The sequence below is a fragment of the Lupinus angustifolius genome, chromosome LG07 (assembly GCF_001865875.1).
Source record: "Lupinus angustifolius cultivar Tanjil chromosome LG07, LupAngTanjil_v1.0, whole genome shotgun sequence".
Classification (NCBI taxonomy): Eukaryota; Viridiplantae; Streptophyta; class Magnoliopsida; order Fabales; family Fabaceae; genus Lupinus; species Lupinus angustifolius.
The window spans coordinates 5558592-5578358 of NC_032015.1; the positions used below are offsets into that span (position 1 = coordinate 5558592).

Sequence of the window (19767 nt, forward strand, 5' to 3'; positions counted from 1 at the left end):
TATATTTCATTAATGAAATTTCCTTTCAAAAAAATATAGTAATTTTATAAAAGTATAGAAACTAAAAGATTCATGTATATACATTAAAATAAAAGGAAATATGATGTGTAATTAAATCAAATTATGGATAATATATAATACTAATACCATAAAAATATAATGCCTTAAAATGAAATTCAAATCATTGAAATGAAATTTAAAAATTGTGGACTTGATGATAAGAGCCAAATAGAACAAATTGTAATTACTTGATCTTTTGATAGATTATATATATGAGGGAAACGAGACACTAGGGTTCACCAAACTTGTCCATTCTTTCTTCCATCCAGGATCCCCGTTTGAATATTCTCTTTCGTGATGATGATGATTGTTCCAGAAAGTAATGCAGGACATGCTGGTGAAATCATAGAAGAGTTACAAAACGTTGCTGCGGAAAGAAACTTGAAGATGATTGTAAGAGGGTACTGGGTTGAACTTTCTTTGTATCTTTAATTCATGTTATCAACTTATATATCTTCTTATCATTGTATTTTTTGATATTTATTGTGATAAGTTTGAATTGTCCTTTAACTTTTAGATTTGCGTAGAAATAGAAGATAAAACGTACAAGAAATAGAGAGATAATTTAATTTATTGTAAGAGATTGTTAAATTTCAGTCATATAACACTGAAATTTTGGATATTGACATTTATGGCCACAATTCATTGATCTATGAATAATTGAATTCTAGTATTTGTATTATCCTATTATTTGTATGTCTGTACCGGACAACTTCTTTCATATTTTAAACACAGTTTGAAATATAATTTTTAAGTTTTTGTGAATAGAAGTACAAGAAAGTGTGAAACATTATTGCTATAATTTAATAATATTGTTTACTTGAATCTGTATAGGCATTACATCCCAAAGGGAGACCCAGAGAGGCCAAGAGGAGAAGATGCTTTTTTCATATTAGAGGAAGAACAAACTATTGGTGTGGCTGATGGTGTTGGTGGTTGGTCTGTCCATGGCATAGATGCAGGTGATTATGCTAGAGAGCTCATGAAAAACGCCATGAAAGCTATTGAAACTGAACCAAAAGGTCTTGTTGATCCCAAAAGTGTGTTGAATAAGGCTTTCTTAAGCACAAAATCACAAGGGTCATCCACAGCATCTATTGTCACATTGAAGAATAACATGCTGCATGGTGTGAACGTGGGTGATAGTAGGTTAAGGCTGTTCAGAAAGAACTCTTTGTTCTATGAGTCACCTATTCAGCAACATAAGTTCAACAAACCCTATCAGTTGGGGAATCATGAAAGCAGTGATAAACCTAACATAGCTGATGAGTATCAAGTTAGTGTTAAAGATGGGGATATCGTGGTAATGGGAAGTGATGGGCTTTGGGATAATTTGTACCCTAATGAGATTGTTAAAACTCTTTGGCAAAACAGTTTAGGTGGAATGCTGGATATTCAAGGGTTGGCTACTTTTATAGCAAAGCTTGCTTTTAACAAATCCAAGCAGACAGATATAGCAACTCCATTTTCAGTAGCTGCTCAAGAAGCAGGATATGCTAGTACAGGAGGAAAGGTTGATGATATTACAGTTTTTGTGGCCTACATTGATTTTGTTTAGGTCTTTGAGCATTTATGCATACCTCAATAAATATTGGCATTACACCCTTAATTATGCATACCTCAATAAATATTGGGATTATACCTGTAATTCAGAATTTGAGATGAGATGCAATGTGTAGGGAAAAAGTAGAATTTGATATTTTGTGAATGGTGTAATGATCAGAGAGGCTAAGGAAAAATATATAAAATGTGTTATAAAAGAAAGAAGAATTAGATTATAAGAGTTACTTTGAAAGCATCAAATTTTATTTCATATAGCATTAGCTATAAATTTATATGAGAAGAGACCTTTATTTATTTTTTCTTATTCATATTTGTATTGTCATGGATGATTTGATACTCATGGTTCAAATGGTTATCACTAGTTTAATGAAAGCTTAACTTAATTTTCTTAAGAATTCTGAAAATTGTAGAAACCAACATTCTTCAAATCATAAGAGATAATGATCAAATGAAACTAAAATTCTTCAACAAATTTTTTCTTCTTATGTAGATATAAAAATATTACCAACATGTTCATTTCAACCCAAAACTGTTAGGTAAGTGGAAATGAAGGTTGTTATGTGAGAGAGATTCTTTATGGGTGAAAAGTCTTAAAATTGAGGTATGGGGATGAGTTTTTAAGGTGTGGAGGGGAGAGTGGCTTAGAATGCTTTAGGAGGGGTTTTCTTGGTGGAGAGAATTAGGAAGTCTTAGTTAGACCAAGGAAGAAATAGGTTGTGGATGAGTAAATGATGATATACGCAAGTCATTAGGTAGTGGCTCTTCTATTAAAATATGGATTGATCTATGGGTGGGGAAAGATACCCTCAAAATTTCCTATGCAAGATTGTTTCAGGTGGCTTTGGATAAAGATGCAATTGTTGATTCCTTAGATGCATGGAGTAATGGTGCGTGGACTTGGAGTTTGAGCTTGAGAAGAAACTTGATCGTCTGGGAGGAAGAGGAACATGATACATGGACTTAGATTCATGATTTAAGTGGGCAATACTCAGTTAGGAATGCATACCAAACTCTGCAAAAGTTGAAAGGAAGCAGTGCTCTTGTTTTCTTCAAAAGACTTTGGGCTTGTATGTTTCGACAAAGATGAAGTGTTTAGTGTGAAAAATTATCTTGGATGAGGTATCAACTAAAGTGAACCTTGCTCATAGAGGTGGATTAAGTGTTCAGGACCTCGTTCTTTCTTCTCTTTTGTGGTAAGTTGGATGAATATACTAGTCACTTGTTTTTCTCATGCTCAATATCCTATCTTATTTGGCAAAAGTTTTATTATTTCTTTGGGTTTACATCTATTACCCATAAAGATGTCAAGACTTTATTTTCAATCCATGAAAACTTTATAAGGTTGGATAACAAGAAACGACATTTGTGGGTGACTCTTTGATTTGTCACAATTTGGACTATTTGGTAATTAGGAATAAAGTCATTTTTTAGAAAAAGAGGTTCCACCTAGATGATGTGATGAAACTTATTTGTCTGAATTCTTTAACATTTTAGGGAATATAAATATTACTTATTCTCTTAATTTCTTTATGTTTTGATGAATAAAGATTTCATTCATAAAAAAAAACAACCTTCAACAAACTCTTTATTATGGACGCTTTCCATGTGGAACAGACTAAATTGCATACGTTCTCTCCCTATTTAGTGAATCCTACATCAACTTTGTCTAATAGTAAAGAGTATATTAAAATGTGTGTTGCGAAGGTTGCTAACATTCTTCTTTTATAAAATACCATTTACCGTTTGTCCATTTGCTTAACTATTTCTGACCTGAACTTGGGAACACTTTTTTGATGGTTTATTCCGGAGATAGTTGGCTTCCTGAATGTAGGTATGATTATAGACTTGTAGTATATTAAGAAATACATAAATTTATTCAAGTCATAGGGAAAAAGAAGATTTCCAGCTTAAATAAATACTTGAATTAAATTTGAAGACAAACCAGCATCTGAATGTTAAAATGTAAATGCTATTTAGATTTTTATTTTTACTTTCATTTACCCATTTATTACAATGTGAAATAAAAAATAGAAACTTATTCATAGTTCATCCTATCTTTCTCAATAAAGCAAGTTAAGAAAGGTACGCGTGACAGTGTAAATGAAAAGGGTTGAAGTTCTTAGTATGATATAGCTGAAATAGAATTAAGTGATGCAGATGGGTTTTCAGGAACCATGATACAGTGCATAATAACTTGAGAATGATTGAGGACTTGCATAGGTAACTATACATTCATGTTTTGCAAGGGATAAAGAGCACAGAAATTGCTCTTTTGATGTATCATATTTTACATTAGAATGGTCAAACCAATGCATGTACTTTGGGTTAGAATCATCGCAAAGGCATCTAACCAGGTCCCGGGTGATTAATATCACTCTCAGCTATCAGTGAGAGGATGTAAAACATATGTTAACAATATATGGGTTATAACATGTATTGTGAGTTGAGAAGTATTGATTTAGTTCTATTCTGCATAATTTGTCTTTGAACTGCAACCACCAGATTGCAATATCAGTATAATTATGTAGGGCATGATATGCATGTGGTGTTGGTGTAGCTGATGTAATGCTCAAGAAGAATCTACATGTGTATGGGTTTTGAATCGGTACTCCCTCTATATGGAAAGACTCATTTACTGTAACACTCATTCATAGTAGAAGCCAAAAGTTTGAGGAATGTTTCGTTTCTTGTATGGATGGTTGGAATGGATTCTTTTGATAAGCAGGAATGTCGTCATTCTCAATATACGGAAACATCTTTTAAGGATTCTAAGCTTACGTTGTTATTGTAATTGATTATCGTTTATATGGGATACCTATATTGTGTTGAACTTGACCTCTTATGGTTTGGATGGGTAGGGTAGGTTCTAAGGTGTTTCATGTGAGATAGCAATCTCTTAAGCATGTTGATTTTATACCTCTATATAATTTGGCTTAATAAAACTTTTACTTATAAAAAATATAATTAATTATAATTTACTTGATATTATATTCCTTTATATTTTTTTGTTTTCCCCTCTAATTCTAAGGCTTAATTCGGTTTTGATCTTCATATTTATATTTAATATGAATAGAAGAGGTCTTTTCAAAAATATTGAAGTGAGAATAATTATTATTTTGAGAAATATAAATAATTAATGTGAACTATTATATGAATAATTAAAATTTGAAGATAAATGCATATGACTTTTTAGTAATTATGAGACAAAGATATATACACCGACGGTGTAAAAGTTTTTTACACTGTCACTTCATCATTCACCATTGATTTTTGAGTCATCATTGACTTTTAAATAAAAGTATTACAAATGAATGGTAGATGATACACGATATACTGACTGTGTGTAAATCTTTACACTGTACGTGCAACATTTTACACTCTTTGTATAAACACAATAAACCATTTTGAGATAAGTATTGATTTGAGTTCCATTTTGCATGATATGTCTCTGAACCGGATCTATTTGATTGCAATTTACATTGCCTACACCATGTTGGACCTTACCCCACATGAAATTGATTCTGTTGAGGGCAAAACAAACCCATATGAAGTAGAATACTTAGATTGTTTTGATAGAAAGATGATGTTAATAGTATTCATGAAACTAGGTTGAATTATGTGTCGAAAACGTGGTAGAGGTGATAAATGACAGAATTCAGAGAATGACTTGTAACACATTTTAACCATGTGACTTATATAGAATAAGTGAAATAATTAATTAACCAACTTGCTAACTTAGCATACTAAACTAGACTACTACTAATTGCTATGTAATGAATGCATTTAAAGGCAGTGTTGTTCAGAAAAGGTGGAACCAGGTTTTCTCATACTGGTAAGCCTGTGACATAAGCTGATCTATTTAAGGATACGTTTTCCCCAAGCTTAAGCCCACCAACCTTATTCTCCATTTTAATTTTTGGCCCAAATGGCACCCATGAAATAATGTCCCTATGATACACAATCCAATCAGGCATATAAGAACCATTTCATTTCTTTTACTTACCGGAAGGAAAAATATATAAATCTACCCTACTCGGATTCTATTAGTCTTATTCATCAAATCACCCTTTTAACCATTTTGTTTAGCGTTCACTTATATTTATCAAATAGTTATATTTTTACAAAGTAGAGAGTAATGCTATCAACATCCTATCTATTAATATAATGTCTTACTTGTAATTTATTTAGGACACTTTTATACAAATGATTTATTGAGGAAAAAATATTATCAAGTGCCTGCTCCTTTGTTTATGCTGTGTGGCAATCTATATTCTCTTGGTTCGGACTCTCTTCTGTCTTCCCAAATGGAATTAGGAACAATTTCCTATCTCATTGGTATTATCTGCGGTTAGGAAAACCTTATTATAATCAGTGGATGACTATCTGGTTTGTCACTTTATGGTCTATTTGGTTGGTAAGAAATAAGGCTATTTTTTATCATTCACCTTGTATTCTTCACGAGGTAATTTTTGATGTTCAACTTCACTCTTGGAACGTTATCTCTACTCGTTTCTCTCCTTCCACTTTATCGTTCATGGATTGGGTGTGGAGCCCTTCAATTTGTTTAAATTGGCGTGTGTAATTTTGTTGTGGATAGGAGCACCACTTGTTCTCCTAACGTTTTTCTTTTAATATATCATTGCTTATAAAAAAAAATAACCTACTTATTAATAATAACAATTATAAATTAACTTCCATTAAAACTCTTAAGTTATAAAAAAAATTAACTAGCTAATCATGTAATCACAGTATTTAAACTGTAGAATTCAAAATATTAAATGGCCAAAGAATCATCTGATTACTCAACGAAACTGAGATTACATCATTAACTACATAATATAGTTGCTATTAGCTGGTAGAAGATTCCCCTTATTTGGTAGTAATAATTCAAACAAGACTGTAACAGATAGGCATGTGAGTATGTGACTCATTCAACAAACTCACATGTAATCTCAATATTAATTTCCATGCAGATTAAGATACTTAAGTTAGTTTCTTTGATATCCCACATGGACCTGGCCATTCCGAATATGGTAAAATAGGTGTAAGATTCGATTATTTAATTTGAATATAAATGGTTTTATCATTTCCTACAAAAATACCTTTGCTCTCTTGGATATTAAAATACTAAATAGTTTGAAGTTACAAATATTGTAATGAGAAAGAATTACAATGATTACTAAGAACGTGATGACCTTGTATTTATGCAGATGCCAATTCAGGGTACCCATGTGCATTGGAAGTTAATTAGGGGCAATCATACTAATGCTGCTACAATAGTACTAAGTGTGTTCAAATTACCAAAACCTGTTTCAGTTTCCGATTCTTTGTATAGAAGAACAAAAACAAAATTGTGGTTTGTCAACTAAGCAGTCAGTAGTATTATTCTTCTTTTTAGCATTTTTTTTGTACAACTTTTAGCATGTTATAACTTGGAGGTTAGTACCATACAGGTTGTAAATTAATTGATTTTTGTATTCTTGGACATGTATATTTTGCAAGAATATTCTTCAAATTATTGCAATATCTTACCCTCTGATTTGATGGTATGAGACTTTCTTATGAAGAAATTTTTGGGTCGATTATTTCTTCACTTATTTTTAACCATAGTGGACATCTACATTTACTGAAGAAGTTTGATGTTCCTAACACACACATATATAAGAAGGTGGATATCTCATTTAAATATGCTTAATGAATTGATAAATTTTAAGGAGTACTATATATATCATAGGATGAATCACATCATTTGGGACATATTATATATATGTTTCAGATAACATTAATTAGCATTATAGAAAAGTTCTCCATAACTATTTTAACATGTAGGAGTACCTTAACACGCCAGAGAATTTTGTCCTGGCCTGGTGGCTGCGGCATGAGAATGCAATATCATTAAAGCAATTTTCATGCATGCTGTACACCAAATACATTATTGTTGAAGGTTCGAATCTCATGTTGAATATGAATTTAAAAGTTGGAACTTTGAGAATAATGACACTTAATTAATTATTTTAGTTCATCACTAACAATATCATTACAGTGCAGCACAATTATTTATTTCATTATAGAATATATAAGGTGTGTAACTCTATCCACAGTAGTGTTGGCACGCGTAGAGATCTGGTGCACTATGGTGTGCAATCAAATATTGTCATATCATTATTGGTTCAAGTATAAAGTCAGCTCCATATAAATAAATTTCTCTGAAGAAGATACCAAGTTCACACTAAGACTAATACACAACAACCACTATAGGACTATTTCATAAATACTTCAAAGTTATGTACATTGTACAATTACTTTATTATACGGAATAATAACAAGCTATATTTAACTTGGCAATCTAAACTATTGTGCAGACAAGATGTAACTCACAGTGTTTACACTTTTGAGTTTAATGTTCCGCTACGGGCTAAAAGATACCTAGTGCAAATAACTGTGAACTATGAACATTGGGTACCTCTATTTGTCAACTAATGCATTTTTATTAGAGTAAATTACACTGACACTCCCTGAGTTTTAGTAAAATTACGTAAGCTATCCCTCACTTTTCTACGCCTACACAAACCTCCCCTATTTTTAAACTTTCATTACATTGACCACCCCTGCATAAGAAATAAGTGTAATATTTTAAACAAAAAATGTAATAAATGTCATTAAGTTAAACAAAACATGATATTGTGGAGACACGTCCAAATAACATATGAGTCAATATTTCTTTATTATTTTTTGTTCGTTACACTATATTATAAGAGCGATTTAAACAATATTTCTTTAGAATTGTTGATGCATTTTGTAACAAAAAATGTAAAGATACATTGATTTGTATATTATTTAGACTTGTCTACACAATATATCATGTTTTGTTTAACTTAATAGCATTTATCACATTTTTTGTTTAAAAGATTACACTTCTTTCTTATGCAGGGTGGTCAATGTAATGAAAGTTTAAAACTATGGGAGGTTTGTGTAGGTGTAGAAAAGTGATTGGTGGTTTGTGTAATTTCACTAAAACTCAGGGGGTGTCAATATAATTTATTCTTTTTATTATGGATGGACAATAAGAAAAACTATTTGTGAATGACTCTTTGGTTTGTCACAATTTGGACTCTTTGGCATATTAGGAACAAATGTATTTTTGAGAACAAGCGTTTTTACCTTGATGAGATGATGAAGCTTATTTTATTACATTCTTTGAGTTTTATCAATGCTCGCTTCCCGCTTTCTTTTCTTTTTCTCTAGTTACTTGGTTGAGGAACCCTTCAAATTGTATTCTTCCTTGTTAATTTGGGGATTTAGTGGATAAAAGTATCACTTGTTCTCCTAATTTTTTTTATCTCTATATTAATATTCTTATTGCTGATTAAAAATAATAATGTAGACATGTGAATTGAATCACAGATCGTAATGTCTTTATTGGCTAGCTTCCTTTTCTTGCTCATTCCCCTTAGCTAATATTGAATCATTTTCCCACGAAAATAGTGCATACCAAACCAAAAACCTTTCTTTGGGCTTATGCCTATAAATTTCATGCACGTTCTAATAATGAAGAAGATGATGAATGTGACGAATGTGATAGGTTAGCGTGCCTGATACCGTTGACGTACAATGTGCACATTGCGTGATTCAAGGGCATGCAATCCAACATCGCTGCTACAAAATCTTATTGAAGCATACGTACACGTATACTAGTGCAACTTTTATAAAAATTACGGAAGTAATATATTTTTTAGGGAATTCGTAACTCTCATACACGACTTTACAATAACTCATAACTCATATGCACGACTTTACAGGAACTCGGGGTTCGTATCCACGAGTTCCATTTCTCTCTCTCTCCTCAAGACTGGTGGTTCTCATTCACGACTCTTATGTCTATTCTTAAATTCCTTACCTAACGAAATACCTTGTCCTAGAAAATTTCATCTTTTCATGTCCCAAACCAATCAAATAACATAAAAAAAATAATTTTTTGTTTTTATAATTTTTATTTTTAAGTAAGTGTCAACTTTTAATTATATAAGTTACTATGAGACATAAAAAGTGGGACTATATTACATAATATATTATATGTTTAACTTTGATGTGATATAGCAATATTGGACAAATTGAAATCGTGGTTCTTATTCAGGACACTTGAGGAGAGAGAGAAAAAATGGAACTTGTGGATGTAAACCACGAATTCCTGCAAAATCGTACATATGAGTCACGAGTTCTTGTAAAGTCATCGATGAGAGTTACGAGTTCCTAGAAAATACAGTATTTCCCAAATTTTAGAAAAAATTCACTATTTCCATAATTTTACAATCAACAACTGATTAAATTTTCCCCACTTATCATCTTCTAATCCAACTACTTCAGAATCTTATGCTTAAAACAATATTTAACTTATCTTCAAATCAGCTCTAAGAATATATGATAAGAGGCTAAAAAGAACACTTACATAGTAAAACTAAATATTTAATATTCTAAAAGGTTGTAAACCTAGTTCCTAATATAATTTTACTACATCTTATTTGTGTATCCTCAACTTTAAGGATGAAGTTAAAAGAGATAATTTGTTTCAAGTGATACATGTTTGATTCCCTTTAAACAAAGTCTTGGTTTGAGTCTTGTGAATGAAAAAATATATGCTGAGAGAGTTAGCCTCACATACCTGTCGATGTTCCCAGCTCGGACAGAATTGTCTTCGGTGTAAGAATACCTATGAGAAACAAAAAAAATAGAGAGGTGAAAAAGAAAGGGAAAATAACAAAAAATAAGAGAAATAAAATAGATTGATATACCGTTTAGTATAATAAAAGTAGAGGATAGAAGATAAAGAAGTATATATGATTTTTTGAATTACACAATTAATCATACAATAAAAAGAAAAAATACCTTAAAAACATATAAATTGAGTTGTTTTGTCATTTCATATAAAAATTAATAACTCTTACCTCAAACTTTCTCGGTAACAAATTTAGGTAGGGGAAAGACATATCACATTCAAGATAAGTAACATTATCAACATCATCCAAGATATAATAGAATTTACTTACATATATCCCCTATCAATAAGGGAATTCAATCCAGACCATAGTAGAGTATGGCAGAATTTGGTTGATGTACAAACCCTTATTACTTATTAGTAGTACTAAAAAAATACCTTTAACACTTAAAGAATTTGTGTACGAGTAAAATAAATCCGGCAATTAAATATTTTAAGATTTCAATTTGCCATCTATCATATTAATTACACTCTTAGCTCCAACTATTTAATTGCCTCTTGAAATTAAAACGTCAGTGTACGTAAATTAACGTATATTTAGTACATATTATTATGTTTTTGTTATTTTCCATATCTACCTTATAATTTAGTTTTATTCATCGACGACAATTTTGATAAACTACACAAATCCTTCACAAATTTAATAATGTAATCTTCCCTGATCCACATGAGACTACAACAAAATATTGTTTTCAAAATCATAACCTTCATTGTTGAGACTACTTCCCTTTTCTCTTTCCACTTAATTAGCGACTTGAAGTACGACTTCATGATTATATATATATATATATATAAAAGATATCCGTTTACATTTAAGTTATTCATTTTCATAAATCAAACTGACCAAATGGGTTAAACTTAAAAGTTATTTAAGTTTTTTCTTTTTCTCTCATCATTTATTTAACTCACACGTTAATAAATTAGGATCATTCATCAATTCATAAATAATTAATATTACAAATTAGATAATGATCACTCAAAATTTATATGCATTTATTTTATAATCTTTATTATTTAAAATTATTCTCATTTTTATGATAATTTTTTTCTCATGAGTCATTTTCTATATAAACATATGTATATACATATGTATATACAGGTTTAAATTTATACCTATTACATATATAAATATATGCAATATAAAAATATATATACATATTTTATAATTGTTATATAAGAAGATATTCGTTTATACCCGAGTTAAGATACTTTAATTACACTCAATCCCGCTCATTCATTTTCTTATATCAAACATATCAAATAAGTGAGTGAAATAAATGATGAAAAAGAAAAAATAAATCTTAAATAACTTTTAAGTTTCACTTATTTTATCGTTTGATTTAAGAAAATGAATGACTGAGACTGAGTGTAACTAATGTAACTTAACTTGGGTGTAAATGGATCTCTCTTCAGGTTATATATTAAAAATAATATTCATACAAATCAATTAAAAGTCTATTAATATTCTTACAAATCAATTTAAAAGTCTTATTTTTTCTTTCTATATATAAATATCAACCATCATTATTTAAATGGATGAATTATATAATTTGAGCTAGAAAAAATGTCAAATCTATCTTCTACTATCATTAAGTATTTCTAAAACTTAGTTTTTAAACACTATAAGCTCTCTTTTTAAAAAAATTAGTTTTATTTATCAAACGAATCTAATATCATATTGATTAACTTAAAAATATACAAACTACCAAGCAAACTAGAATGCGGTGTTCCCAAAGAGCCTCATAGTTGGTCAAGCCGTGTGCATTAATAGTGTCGAGTTTCCAAATCATTCTTTAACATAGGCAGAGAATAAAACCCAAAAGGAGATCTTATAGATTGATATTATCCACAAAATACATAAATTGCCAAGTTTGGTTCATTTTCTAAACTTTGATTATTTTTTTCCAAATAGAAATAGTCAACATATTTTCTAAATAAAAATAATTATCTAACTGACTAAGTTACACACAAAAAAAGGCCATCAACTTGTCATAGAAAAATTACATAAAGAACTACGCCTATCTTGTAAAATCTTATACTCACATTTTCTCTATTTTAAAAACAAAGATTTAAGAGAACACTATCGTCCTTATAGGACTGTTGAAATTACGACTAGCTAATAATGCCAATATACTATAAGCTTTTCTTAAAATGTGAATGGTCAAAAGGAGCGTGCCAAAATTTAATAATGAACTTTGAGAATACTGGCTATGACTATGACTATGTGACTTATATCGTAGAAAAACAATGGGATTTGAATATTTCATTAAGATTTATCTTTTCATCGCACACGTGGGAATCTCAATTTCTATTATTAATAATCAAAATTAAAGTAGTAGTTGAAGTGTTAAACCCTTTGTTCCTACTAAATTCTTATATTTACTAGTTTGTGTCGTTTTAGGGTTAAGAAAAAATATATGTATGGATGTTATAACACTCTATTATCTACCATTCATTTTTAATCAATATTGACTCTTCAAGAAAAGTAATACAAATGAATAATAGATAATGTATTAATAATCTATAAATATTTATATCAACAGCATATAGATATTATACTCTTTACAGTTTTGTAAGCCATTATCCACTTGAATATTATACTATTTTTTCATTAGATGAGGGGTCAGGTTAAAAAAATACTAACATTATAGTATATATCTTAATAAGAATTATATATTTTAAAGATAAGTTTTAAAGAGAAAAGAGAGGTAACATGATATTCTTTGAAAACAAAACAAAAGTTATCACTATCGGTTAATTTAATAATCTATAAATATTTATATCAACAGCATATAGATATTATACTCTTTACAGTTTTGTAAGCCATTATCCACTTGAATATTATACTATTTTTTCATTAGATGAGGGGTCAGGTTAAAAAAATACTAACATTATAGTATATATCTTAATAAGAATTATATATTTTAAAGATAAGTTTTAAAGAGAAAAGAGAGGTAACATGATATTCTTTGAAAACAAAACAAAAGTTATCACTATCGGTTAATTTAATAATCTATAAATATTTATATCAACAGCATATAGATATTATACTCTTTACAGTTTTGTAAGCCATTATCCACTTGAATATTATACTATTTTTTCATTAGATGAGGGGTCAGGTTAAAAAAATACTAACATTATAGTATATATCTTAATAAGAATTATATATTTTAAAGATAAGTTTTAAAGAGAAAAGAGAGGTAACATGATATTCTTTGAAAACAAAACAAAAGTTATCACTATCGGTTAATTTAATAATCTATAAATATTTATATCAACAGCATATAGATATTATACTCTTTACAGTTTTGTAAGCCATTATCCACTTGAATATTATACTATTTTTTCATTAGATGAGGGGTCAGGTTAAAAAAATACTAACATTATAGTATATATCTTAATAAGAATTATATATTTTAAAGATAAGTTTTAAAGAGAAAAGAGAGGTAACATGATATTCTTTGAAAACAAAACAAAAGTTATCACTATCGGTTAATTTAATACTCCTAATACTAGCATTCATTCGGCCCTTATTTTTATTATGATTGCTTATTTGTCTCCTTAATCGAATCATTTAGTTGATTAGTGACAAAACCCACTTATTTACTATGCTCAAGCTCATCCAAGTTCTTGTGGTGTCATTTTTAATCACACAATAGAAGCTGAAGAAATGGACAAATCTTCCACTAAAATTTGTCCGTGGCTCTTTTTGAACTGCAAGGACATGAACCATTTTTTCCGAATATTGTACTCGAGAGTACACTTTCAATCTAGTATTGCTTTTTTCTAATGCCAAGTATATTTTTTTATTAAATCCAACCCATCTACAATGATAGAAACACTCTGCTAAGTATTATTTATTAAAATAAGACCAACCGACGAATTATATTAATGGGGTATAATGAGTATCATTAACTTATAGTAGATTATCACGAATAGGTTGCAATGTCTTCTTAGAGTCAGGTAGAGAATGTGATGTGAAGTGATGTCTTTGGTTGAATTGGATTGGAGCGAGTTTAGCACTCTTGGATTGGACAAGAACTGGGTTCAAGACTAGTCCAGGAGTGTATTAATAGTGTAATCGGTTAAAATCCGGTATTAGACTCCTGAATGTTGATGCTCAAGTTAATATTTATAGATGACATGTATATAATAGAGAGAAGTAAGAGATATGATGAATGTTAAGTATGAAAACAAATTCCTCTATTTATATTGGATGAGATGAACCTACCTTAAGTAGAAGGAAGAACTAGTAACCTAATAACTTAGTTCATGTTCATGTGATTTTAATGTCAGTCTCGTAGGCTTATATATACCTGAGCCTATAGCGGCTCTTAGATGCAATTGGATTGCCTTCCCTTGTAAATTAGCTTTTTGTTGCACCTTAGACCTTATTGTACTTTGATGGGCTAGTCCAGATTTTAGGTCTCCCTAAATTTCTGGATTTTGGTCTTTGCATATCCTTCCACAAGTTAACCTTCTCAATCGCTTGAGAATGATATAATATATTTGAAGTTTTGAACTCATAGATAGAAATACTATATTTCTTAAAAAAAGATCACGAACCAAATTGAACAGATAAACTGAACTGACGCAGACCATTAAAAACCAAATTATTCAAATAGGTTTATATATAATAAAAAAATCAAGTTTTTAGTCAATTATTACTTGCACAACTGCACTACTATATAATCCTAATCACATTCAACACCAAATTTCGTTGAAAGATATCTAACACCTACCCAACCTTCACATTGATTTCAAAATACTTGTATAAGAATATGTGTGATGTATTGAGTGTGCTTCTTTAAATAACTTCAAACCAATACTTTTCTTTCTTTATAACATCCTTATACTTTTGTATTTTTGTGGATTATAATAAAATTATTTTTTTGCCCATAAAAAATAAAAACAAGTGTTATAACTTATACACATTACTAATTTGGTGATGTTGTTGTTCATTACTCAACCATCAAGTAATTTATACGCTACCCAAATTATATGGAACCCCTTTTTAAATATGCATTTGAATCTATTAGCCCTTGATATAGTATGAAAATTAATTTCATCATTATTTAAGTTTACTGTATATACCCTTCAAAGAAAAAAAATAGTATAATGTAGATGAAAAAGAAAGAAAAAGATTTCCTTAAACAGATGAAGTGCAGTTGAAGTATTAAGACAATACATGGAATTAGGCATTTTTGAGATAATAGAAATAGAATGGTAAAAATATTTGAAACAATATTTTGTTGCTATTTAGTATATAGCTCCATTGGAGTAATAGTTTATGCCTGCCTATTTTTTTAGAGAAAAGATTTATGTGTATTACCAATGTAATAGAATTTTACACGTTCATTCATATTTGATCATAAATTCATAATAGGCTTTTAAACATATAGTAGTATAATTAGGATTTAATATGTATATATCAATATTGTAAGTGTTTTATACACTGTCAGCTAATTATTCATCATTCATACGTTAATTACAAATCATTATATAAATATTATAATATTTTTTTGTTAGCATCTATAGTCGAGAGAGAGAGAGGATTATCATCATAATTACTGCTGACTAAGGAAAAACTAATTCATAATTTCATATAGGTGGGCATGCTTTCACGCCATTAATTAATCATATATATTGGCCCACATGAAGAAGGGTTTAGGTAAGGGAAAATGACCACCTAGAATTGTTGTTGAGTTACATATAATGCCAATTCAAGAGATAATCGCATTATTTATTACTATACACTTTAACTAACTTAAATTATATATATAATATATATAAAAAAATTAAGTATTCTAAGATTAGTACTAATCTCATATAATATTATTCATAAATTGATAATTTTATTAGCACAAAAAAAATTAGAATAAGATCTCATATAACAAGGAAAAAGAAGTTTTAAGTAAAGTATTTTAGCAGTTGCATGCTATTTAACTTCCAAATTATCCATCATGTAACTCTTATTTTTTTATTAAAGGTGTAAAAAATTATATATATTATATTATATTACTATACACGTAAATATATAATTTTCTCTTTAACTAATATGAATTATTTTTCTTATATTAGTGCAATTCCTAAAACTGAATTGAAAACGGCCTCAAAACGCTTAAAAACATCATAATTGAGGGTGGCAACTGGCAATGATGTGCGAATGTGCATTATTTATTTTAAATGATTTTTTTATAGATGGAGTTTTTTTAAAGGGGATGAGGTTGTTAGAGTACAATCTCTGGAACTTGAATTTGAGCACTCATATAATAAGCAATTGCGTAACATCATCAGTTGAAGTAACTTTTGAGTACTGTTTTCTTTTTCGCTATTAAAATCTTGCATCAGATAAAATTACTAATTTAAAAATACTATTACTCATAAAAATAACACAGGTTACTTGTATTTGATTCAAATGATTTTTAATTTAATTTATTATTGGTATATAACATTATTCTGTAAAAATCGTTACCTAAGGATAGATTTTCAATTAATGTGTAAAAATTATTAGATCTATCCTAAATTCCAGATTTGTGATTATAGTCATTATACCATTTAGATGTTAAAATTATACTATTAAATATTAAAACGAGATAATAAAAAATTATATATAGATAAAAATATTTTGTTAATTAACGAAATTAATAATTGCACTAAATATCCTATTACTAAAACTGAAAGTTTGTATAAAAAGTATTAGATTACAACTATTTTTCCGATAAAACAATCCCATCTTTAATTTGTGGAAATCTGTTTCTGAAAAGTACATTTCAATGATCAAAATTTCCTTGTGTTACCTATATATTCTATCCCATAATCAGCAGAACAATTCTATATATCATTTCATTCTTTATTCGCAGTAAAATATGAGAATGATTCTATCTAACATTTTTGTTATAAAATATGAAGTAAATAATATTTAATTTAGAATGTAATATTTATTTCAGTTTATATAAAAATTTATATAATCAATATATTATTTAATTTAGAATGTAATATTTATTTTAGTCTATACAAAAATTTATACAATCAATAAATTATTTATTTATATTGTTTTTTGAACAACGAATGTTGACTAAATATTAATAATATATAATAAAGTAGAGTAAGACTCACAAATTATATTTTATAGTGTAATTTTAAGACTAAAATTATAATTTCAATAAAAATTAAATGTTATAAATGTTATTACTTTTTAATTTTTTAGTGTATTTGTCTCTTTATTTTTCTATGTAATGGAGAGACTCTACCTCAATCAAGTAATACATGTGTAAATCTTTTTCTGTATAAATTATGTTTTATGATAGAACATAGGTGGCAATTACATTACCCACCCACCCAATATCATCGAAATTACACTTTCCAGCTTCTAAGTTTCTACGGCCAAACTTCAATTCTACTTGCATATTCCAGTTTCCACATTCCATGTTTTCCGGTTTCATATTAATTTCCTCGTAATGCATAATTATCACTATACCGTCTCTTCTCACCGGAAACCTCCACAGTTTTCCAGCTCCGGCATAATTGATTTTAATTATTTTCAAGTACAAATTAAAATAACTAAAAATATGAAAAGAGATTAAAAAAAAACAAATGCAGAAAATAGTAAAAAAAAATCACCTTAAAAATTTCTTTCCTCATCGAAGATCGCAAATCATATATGTACACAAGGACAGAAGAAAAAGAAAAGAAATCGATGGCGCTAAATTCACCATCTGAAACTTTTCATTCACACTCCTAATTCTGGAAAATTGTAATATTTTCTATTTCTAACTGAAATTTCATCTTCAATTTCGCTAACAAAATCCTTCGGAAGAGGAACTGACAAGATCGTTAAGGTCACGCGAGTCAAGACCGAGTCGAAGCACATCAAGAACTCGTTCGAAAACGATGACGTGGCATGGGATTCGTAGAACACCTTTTTGCTCGTACCCGTATTCCTGAGCAGACCGGTTCAGAAGGTTCACAAAAACCGGATGGTTCAGAAGCTCAGCACTCACAACGAACCGCTCCATCTCTTCACCCACGTATACAGGGATATGCCCCTCGGGAACTTCGCCGTTGCGGAAGCGGCGTGATTCGGGGCGGCGGCGCGTGGATGGGGACTCGGATCGGAGTAGAGCGTAGCGGGAGGAGTCTGCGACTCTGGAGAGCTTGCGGATCAAGTGCTTCATGCCTTTGTGAGCCAGTGTGTTGAGAGAGAGAGAGAGAAAGGGTTTTGGTGCGTTTCGGAGTGAGAGAAAAAGTGTGGTGAATGGTGAGAACTGAGAAGTGAAGAAAGGGTGAAGGATAAATATATAGAGGGAAGGAGAGGGTTATAAATGGTAATGATGTCATGATGTGAGAAGTTTTAGAGGTACATGTAAGTGTACTTGCCAGGTACAACAGAGACAGAAGAAAGAAGAAGAATATATTTGAATATTCATTTTTAATACTGAAAGGCTCTCCAGTTAATAGTCATTTTCTCTATTAGAATATTTGTTTGAATATATGACCATATCTTAAAATAATATAAATTATATTGCAGATAATATCGGAAAAATATTAGATAATATATTATATTATCATATTGAATCTTGAATTTTTTATAGTATATTATGTGATTTCTTAAGATTTAGATTACATCATTTTAATTTTTATGATTTATTTCTTATTTAATAAGGAGTTTAATATTAGTGTAAATATTGATTAGTAACTTAGTATTAGATTTTTATATAATATTATTATTAATTTATTATGCAATTTATTGTTTTTATTTTGTCATTTTCTCCTTCAATATATGAATCCAATAATTTAAGAGTAAATTACACTTTCACCCCTACGGTTTAGCGAAATTACACAAACCACTTGTCACTTTTGTACACCTACATAAACTCCATAATTTTTATACTTTCATTACACCACCCCCACATGAAAAATAAGTGTAATATTTTAAACAAAAAGTATGATAAATACAATTAAGTTAAGCAAAATATGGTATATTGTGGAGACAAATTAAATAATATACAAATCAATATATTTTTATTATTTTTGTCTTTTTGGTTATAAAATGCATCAACAATTATAAAGAGATATTGTTTAAATCGTTCTTATACTATACCGTAACAAACCAATAATGATAAAGAGGTATTGACTCATATATTATTTGGACTTGTGTCTACAATATATCATGTTTTGTTTAACTAAATTGCATTTATCATATTTTTTGTTTAAATTGTTTAAAAAATTACGCTTATTTTTCATGTCGGGGTAAATAGTGTAATAAAAGTATAAAAATTAGAAGATTTATATAAGTACAGAAAAGTAATAAATAATTTATATAATTTTACTAAAACTCAAGTATTAAAACACAATATCAACATAGTATG

The 19767-nt window shown here is 29.1% G+C and overlaps 2 protein-coding genes across 2 annotated transcripts; one reads left to right on the forward strand and one right to left on the reverse strand.

Moving 5' to 3' along the window:
• On the forward strand, positions 309 to 1771 carry LOC109353093 (probable protein phosphatase 2C 55). The gene is made up of 2 exons (XM_019595269.1): positions 309 to 461; positions 895 to 1771. Exons 1-2 carry the CDS (start codon positions 358 to 360, stop codon positions 1616 to 1618), a joined length of 828 nt encoding a protein of 275 aa, XP_019450814.1. The 5' UTR covers positions 309 to 357; the 3' UTR covers positions 1619 to 1771.
• LOC109352727 (auxin-responsive protein SAUR71-like) lies at positions 18010 to 18666 on the reverse strand. Its single transcript, XM_019594910.1, has one exon. The coding sequence runs from the start codon at positions 18571 to 18573 to the stop codon at positions 18196 to 18198; it is 378 nt and encodes a 125-aa protein (XP_019450455.1). The 5' UTR covers positions 18574 to 18666; the 3' UTR covers positions 18010 to 18195.

Coding starts and splice junctions, on each gene's coding strand:
- LOC109353093 (XM_019595269.1), top strand. CDS start 358: ATGATGATGATTGTTCCAGAAAGTAATGCAGGACATGCTGGTGAAATC. Junction 462..894: donor TTGAAGATGATTGTAAGAGG/GTACTGGGTTGA, acceptor GAATCTGTATAG/GCATTACATCCCAAAGGGAG.
- LOC109352727 (XM_019594910.1), bottom strand. CDS start 18,573: ATGAAGCACTTGATCCGCAAGCTCTCCAGAGTCGCAGACTCCTCCCGC.